Consider the following 7754-nt stretch of genomic DNA (forward strand, 5'->3'; position numbering starts at 1 on the left):
GGGAGCTGCTGGGCAATGCTGGGAGCTGCTGGGTGATGCTGGGCAATGCTGCACGATGCTGCGAGCTGCTGGGAGCTGCTGGGCAATGCTGGGAGCTGCTGGGTGATGCTGGGCAATGCTGGGAGCTGCTGGGCAATGCTGGGCGATGCTGGGAGCTGCTGGGAGCTGCTGGGCAATGCTGGGAGCTGCTGGGCGATGCTCGGAGCTGCCTGCCAGTGCAGCGGTGCCAGCGCTGGCCGTGGGACAGCGAGCGAGCGGCACGTGCCGCCGGCACTCGCGGCGCTCACCTCTCGAGCAGTGCCCCAGCGATGCTGCAGCACTTCCAGCAAAATGGAGTTCAGGAGGCCAGCGCTAAATTGCTTCCCTGGAATAAAAGAAGGTTCTTTAATTCCCTTTATATAAAACCACATTAAATGTTCTCTTGTTCTTGTTGCTTAAGAAATGCCGTCCCTTTCCCCCCGTCTTCTGCTCCGCACTCCTCCAAGAGCCCTTTGAGCAGCCCTATTTGCGGTTAACCTCCGCTTTCCCAGGCAATTAAGCAGCTTCGTTTGGGGGGATACAGCGAGCTGGGGGGGGCAGGCACCGGGGGGCACACGGCAAACGCACGTCCCTGCTTCCTGCCCCGCTCACTCCCGTCGTGTCTCCCGGCTCCTGCTGATGGTTTAATTTTCCTCGGGGCTGGAGGGGGGAGAAGAAAAGCACCAGATAATTGTAGCGGAATGGGATGATAAGTAATGTTTGGTATCCTTTTTACAACCATTCCCCAGGGGCCCATTATGGTAATTTTTCTTCTATAACTGGCAAATTGTATAACAAGTCAGATGATAAACTAGCAAGCCAGGCAGAAATTTGCATTTTAATACAACTGTCTAAATCATTTCTGCGCGTAAAGGGCCGGACAGGACACTGCAGCCGTCTCCGCCGCGCCGGGCGCTCCGGAGGGGCCGGGGCTCGCTGCCGGCCCCTCCGCGCTCGGCCGCCGAGGAGGACGCGCTGGGTGAGTTTGATTTTCCTTCTTTGCCGTTCCCAGCGTTAAAGCCTCCGCGGGAAGGTTCCCGTTGCTTCCCCGGGAACGCTGGAGCGCCCGGAGCGAGCCGGGCACGTCGCGCGGCCGAAGACGAGCGCTTTGCTCCCGCTCAGCCCGGTTATTCCCACCTCCCCGGGGCTGCACCGGGGAGAAAGATCCCAGGCAGCGCGGGCAAAGCCCCCAAAGCGGGGCTCTTCCCCGGAATTACCGCCTGCCCCCGCCCGTCCCTCGTTCCCTCCCAGTCCCACCAGTGGCCCCACAGCCTTCCCCGGCGTAAGCGCGGTTCRGCTCCCGCGTTAGCTCCCCGGCGAGGCTGGGGGGCCGCGGCCGAGCCGGCCCCGGGTTGCTCCGGCACCGCCTCCCCGGCCGCCCTCCCCGCGGGAGGTGAATCCGCAGTCACGGCAAGCGTGCGAAGAGCGCCTCCAAAAAAGAGAAAAGAGAAAGGAAAAGAGAAAGGAACTGAACAGATTCTGTGTCTACATTTTGTACAATGGGAAATATGTTTTCGAACAAAGCCTCAGGACTTGGTGTTTTCCCYGGGCAGAGACAGGCACCGAGCTGCGGCAGAGGCAAGATTAAATCCTCGGGCGTGCGGAGAAACCGCCCAGAGCGCCGGAGCCGCAGGAGGCACCGGGGGGGTCCCAGCCCGGGGGGGATCCCGGGGAGGCATCTCAGGGGGGTCCCCGTGCTGAGGGGGGCCGACATTACCGGTGAGGACGCTCGCGTTGCCGAATTGTTTATGCCGGAAGGAGACGGGGAGGAAAGCCCGCCAGCGCCGGCAGCGCTGCGGCCCGTTGCAGACCCGCGCCGCGCCGCGCAGCGCAGCGGGGCGGGCGCCAAGGCGGGCGAAGCCGCCGCGCAGGGGAGCCCGGGCGGGGGCTTGCGAGGGGGGAAACGCGGCGGGGAGCTCGCGCCCGGCGAGGCCGGCGCTTCCTCCGCAGCGAGCGGACTAAACGGCGTTTTAGTGCTGCCGGCTCTATTCTCTCGGCCCACGGGTTAAGTGTTATGGAGTCGGCGGCGGTGCTAAAAGCGGTGGATATAGCTGTAAAAGCGTTTATTCCCACGCTGCGGAGCGCTGCCCGTCTCCGCGGGCAGGGTGCAACCCCGCGGGCAGGATGCGACCCTCCCGCCGCCTCGCCGCCCCCGGGGCACCGGGCAGCGGCGTCTCGACCTCGCCGGGGAGCGCGGCGGGCGGCTTCCTTCCCGCCCCCCGCGGGCGCCGCTCCGTGTCTTTCTCCATCCTTAGAGGGACGAAACGAGAGGAGGAAGCCGGGTTCGCACGTCGGCGAGGCGGGAAGCGTCGCCCGGCCCGCAGAGCCCGGAGAAACTGTTCTCGAGCCGGGGAAAACGCCCGGAGCGGGCGAAGGCGGGCGCCGGCGGGCTGGGGAGCTCGCGTGAGAGCCCCGGGGCACCCGGCGGTGCCGGCACCGTGCACGTCCCGGTAAAATCGCACGCGTAACTGTGTTTTCGAGAACGAGCAGCTTGAAGAAGACTTCGTGAAAGCTCTGCTTTCYGCTGATTAGCTGCGTTAAAGTCTTTGCCATTAACCGTTTCCCTTCCGAAAAAAAGCGGCTCGGTGCTGCCGCCGAGGCGGCCGCCGCGGGCAGAGCAGAGGTGATGCTGACGCCGACGCCGACGCCGTCCCCGGCTCGGGCTCGGCCCCGGAGCCGCCGCGCCGCGAGCCACCCGCCGCGTGCCGCTCCTCCGTTTTAACGCAAAATTATTTTATCTCTCGCTGAAGAAAAAAAAAAAAAAGGTGCCTAAGTAGTCGTTTATTAACAGCTGCAAGTATCATTAGGCACAGAGATGTGGTAAAATACAGATTACACCGGGAAGAGCCAGGCATCCACGTGCCATTTCTCCTGTTCAGCGTGTCATTACACATCCCATCGTGGCACATCACAGCGATGATTAGTAGCATCAAATGACTTCTGAAAAATGATTATGTGCCATTAAAAACATTAGTCTGTCTGGAACCAGCACAAACAAATGGCCGTGCTGGGGATGCGTCATTAGTTCCGGAGCTGGGTGATGTGACAGGAATCCCGGGAAGCRCCGGGAAGGAGCGGGGACGCGGGGCGCGGAGGCGAGGGGCGCAGCGGATAATCCACTGTCCTGGCCCCACCATCCCAAATCCGTCATCGCAGCTGCCTCGTCCCAATSCCAGCACCCCAGGACCATCATCCCAAATCCATCACCCCGACCCAATCACCCCAGCTCCATCACCCCAGCCCCTGTTGCCACGACTCCATCACCCCAAACCCATCGGCCCAAAACCATCATCCAAATCCATCACCTCAACCCCATCATCCAAACCCATCACCCAGCTCCATCACCGCAATCCCCTCACCCCAACCCCATCATCCAAACCCATCACCCCAGCTCCATCACCGCAATCCCCTCACCCCAACCCCATCACCCCAAACCCCTCATCCCAACACCATCATCCAAATCCATTACCCCAACCCTGTCATCCAAATCCATCGTCCCAACACCATCATCCAAACCCATCACCCCAGCTCCATCACCCCAAACCCCTCATCCCAACACCATCATCCAAATCCATCACCCCAGGTCCACCACCCCACACCCATCACGCTGCCTCCCATTGCCCCAGCTCCTTCATCCCAACCCCATCATCGCGGCTCCATCACCCCAATCCCAGTGCCCCAGCTCTGTCACCCCAACCCCATTGCTCCAGTCTTGTCATCAAACCCTGTTTCCCCAGCTCCACCACCCCCACCCCTCGGTCCCACTCCGCCACCTCAGCCCCACCGCCCCGGTCCTGTCCTCTTGCCCGCAGCCATGCCCGCACCACGCCAACCCGCTGCCGGTGCTCCGCTCCCTGCTGTTTCCACTTTAAGAGGACATAAATCCAGTTAATGCGTCCAAAGAAGAAAAATCAAAATGTCACATCCGTGGAGACGGTTCAATTGAAGGGGTATTGATTGTCACAGAGAATATTCTCACTTTATTCACCCACTTAGTCCCTTCCCCTAGGCGCATATGAATTCATCAAATATTGTCACACCACATAATAATACTTGTTCCCGGCTGTTGTTGCAGCGGCTCAGACTTTGTCCTGCCTTCCTGGGCAAGTAGGAATTTAGGAAAGAAAGGCGTTCCTCGCAGGACAAGCGCGTGACAGCTACCGAGGTGCGAGTTAACMCTCTCGCGGCAGCGTCGGCGGGCTCCGGCGCTCGCCCACGGCGCCGCTGGCCCGGCCGCGTGCCTTTCCCGGCCCTCGCGAGCCAGCAAGCGAAACGYACGGCCAAGAGGACACAAGTTCACCCAGCGCAACCATCTACAGCGCTGGGTTTGGTTTGTTTCAACTCACTGGATTTTTTTAGYGAAAGGTTGGAAAACAAGTTGGGGAGAAAAGGCCATTTTCCCTGTGTTTGCAGCCTTTTATTGCCACTTCTTCACCGCCTTTCTGCAGCCCCCAGGAGCTCCTCAGGGCAGGCGCCAAGAAGCGCTGCGAGGCAGTGTCAGGCGCCCACCTTTCCTGCTCCTTTTCTGCGGGGGAAGATAGGGTGGAGAAAGAGAAAATAAAACCACAATGGGCTATTTTAGAAAAGAAGGCAAGCTGATAGTATTTCTCAGGAGGAAAGTCGATGTTTCCTCCCAAACCAGCCCGGCTGCTGGGCGCAGTGCTGGTCCCGTCTGCAGCGCCCAGCGTGGCCGGGGAGAGGGAAGGAGCATGGTGCAACCCAAAGACCTTCAGCCTCTGGCACCGTCTCCTCCGTGCTGGAGCCATGCACAAGTGCTACCACTAAAGGCAGCTAATTCCTCCCAGGTACAATGATGCTGCTAATGGCATTTTTCAATTAAGGAAGGCTGGAGCAGGGGGTGTGGAGGGGGATATAACTACTGAAAGGGTGGGCTGAGGGCTTCTTGGTGGGTGCAAGGTCCTGCAGGCAYGGAGGGGGCAAGATCTCAAGGAGCAGGTAGGGTGCTGGAGCTGCAGCAGGGAGGATGCTGGAGGCACGGGCCTGGGCCTGGACCCCCAGCGAAGGTTTGGGGTCGTGCTGTTGTAGTGCACTGCACCTGCTGGGGGTGTGAGAGCCTTCTGAAGGCTGGGGACCGCGCGGATGTGCCGGGAAGCGCGGCTGTCTCTGGGCGCAGGGCTCTGCTGCGCGTGGTCCCCATGCGCTCCATGGGTGGCAGAAGGGACCTGCCATCATCTTCGAGCTGAAATAAATTGGAAGCATGTGCCAGTGCCTCTGAGCTGCGTTAGCTTCGTATTATTTGTGTGTTAATCTGATTCCATGTAAYGATTTAATCTGTTAACGGCTCCTGATTCAATCTGCTCCTCTTGGGTTTAATCTCCTTTTGTCGTTTGCACCTGCCTTGCCGATTTGTCTGGCTGCCTCCCGGCAGCGCGGGTCAGGATCGGGCCTTCGGCGCACCAGCGCCGCGGAGGAGCGCGCATGGGCCAGGCAGCCCGGAGCTGGGCCCTGGGGCGGGGGGTGCTTGGAGCTGCCCCAGGACCGCGGTCAGAGCGGGATGCGCTGAGCACCGGGGGCAGGTCCCTGCCCCACGGACACCCCGAGGCTGCTGGCCTCCTGCAGGACCCCAAATTGCAGGTAACGGGGTTTGTAGCCCTGAAACCTGAGCAGAGGGAGCAGCGCTGGGCTTGGCGCCCGGGCGGAGGCTCGTTGAATTCCTGCAGGTGCTCTGCATCGTGCCTGATTTCCAATTCAGAGCCTGGATTACGGCACATGTTCAGCCTGCCAGGGTCGGCGTAATTCAGACGGAGGAAGCGTTTGCAGTGCTTCCCATTGCCCCGGCCCCGGAGGAGGGGACGCGGGTTCCTCCCGGCGAGGAGCAGCGGTGGGAGCCCGGCGCCGGGAGCTCGCGGGGGACGGGGACGCCTCCCCCCCTGCCTCCCCGCCGCGGTGCTGCCTGCTGGCTGCGATCCCCGTCCTGGTCCTGGCAGCTCCTGCCCTCGGGCTCGTCGCCCGCCCGCGCCGGCCTCCGGCCGCGTTCCTCGCTGCCTCCCTCCCCGCGCGAGGAGCGAGCGAGGCCCCGGACGCCGCCGCGCCTCCTCCGCYGCGTTTTGCCCGGGAAGGAGAGCGGCGGCCGCGTGCCGACGGAGCCGCCCCGGCGATGCTCGGCGATGCCCGGCGGCCACGCGCAGCCCCACCCTGAGCTCTCTGTTTTTTGGGGGCGCCCAAGGCGTTCCCGCTAACGAAGCGGTGGCTGCCGGAGAGCAGCCCCCTCGGCTCCATCCCCGCGCAAAGCCAACGTCCCCCCGGGCCRAATGCGGCAGCGGCGGCAAGTCACCGGCTCCGCTGGTTCCCGGGAGGAGCCGGGCGCCCTGCCCTGCCCCGGGGCTGCAGCCGCCCCCCTTCGCCAGGGCTCTTCTTGCTCCTCTTGCCTGACTTGAGATGATTTTTGGAGGCAGGCGGCRGCGAGGGAGTACAGCTGCTGCTAAGTTATCCAAACGATTTATCTTAAGATTCATGCAGAATTCATTGTGCGGGGAGCCTGGGCAATGTCGGCTTTTAATATTCATGCGGATTTGGAGGCAGCGTTAATCACGAGCTCTGACAATTTGCACTTCCCTTAATTGTCCGTGCAGCCGGCGCTGCCCGGCCGCCCGCCCCGCTGACCCCCCCGGGATGCGGCCGGGGCCGGCGCCTCGGCTGCGGGCGGGGGGGGGGTTGGTTTTCCCTGTGCGATGCCTGCTGCTTGGCTGGAGGGAGGAGGAACGGGGCCGGGCCGGGGCAGCGCTGCGCCTCTCGGCCGCGTGGCATGCGCTGAGCGGCCCCGGTCTCAGCCCCGGGAGCCGCCGCTCGCCCCGCTGGCGGGGGCTCGGCGCTGGCGGGCGTCCCGCGGGGCCGGGGCTGCCGCCGGCCCGGCGCCTGCCGTTACCTGTCACCGCTGTCACTCTGCGCCGCGCAGGCAGCTGCCGCCGAGCGGGGGCTGAATACCAATGAGGCACGCGGAGCCCCGGGCCGGCGCCACCGAGCCGCTCCTGGGGTGCAAAACCGGGCTCAAGCGCCCGAAAGCCACAGCCCGATTTCCACGGAGGCGGCTGGTCGTGAGCTGCCCGAACTGTCCTAATTAATCTACGTATTTTGGTGAAGGTTTCGCCAATAAAAACGAAAAGGCCGGGGGAGGCGGGAGGTGCTAACGGAGTCGCGGGTGACATTCCCATCACCCAACCTCGCCGCACAGCCGCTGCCGCAGCCGAGGCTGAAAATTATGCAGAAGGGGGGGGGGAGGAAAATTACCATAATCTTCCTCTGCAGGATGACACCAAATTTGAGCGGAGCGGTGCGGGGTGGCAGGGAGCCAGGCGGGCGCCGCGGCCCCGGCCCCGGCCCGCTGCTGGGGCGAGGAGCGGGACCGGGCCCCCTCGCTCCCTCCTCTTCCTCCCCCCTGCCCCGGAGGAGCCGGGGGCGCAGCGCGGCTCCTTTGCCGCCCTGCTAGCGAATGCAAACCCCGGTTGCAGGTGGAGAAGGGCAAGCGAGCAGCGGTGGTGCCGCGAGGAGAGCGGCTCTAAGGGGGGATTTGGTGTCCCGTGGCATCGCCATCCCGAATCTGGAGGGAAGCATCTCTCTGGGCCGCTCTTCCACGCACGGGCGTGCGCTTGCGTGTGCAAAAATCCCCCCCCCGTGCCCTCGTGGCAGCCCGTGCACGCCTGCGCCTGGACAAGCCCACCTCTGTCCCTGTCTGGGCGTGCACACGTGTGCACGCAGCTGTGCGAGCACCCGCCTGC

General features: G+C 63.3%; 1 protein-coding gene across 1 annotated transcript in view; it reads left to right on the forward strand.

Annotated features, from left to right (window-relative positions):
- Window positions 1-7754, forward strand: part of RPL38 (ribosomal protein L38) — a 17235-nt gene that overhangs the window by 1492 nt on the left and 7989 nt on the right. The window contains exon 2 of the mRNA XM_085304800.1: window positions 893-997. Coding sequence (XP_085160926.1) covers window positions 893-997 — 105 coding nt within the window. The remainder of the gene's footprint in view (window positions 1-892; window positions 998-7754) is intronic.

Source organism: Rhea americana, unplaced genomic scaffold, assembly GCF_003343005.1.
Source record: "Rhea americana isolate MKP2758 unplaced genomic scaffold, rheAme1 scaffold_21, whole genome shotgun sequence".
Lineage (NCBI taxonomy): Eukaryota > Metazoa > Chordata > Aves > Rheiformes > Rheidae > Rhea > Rhea americana.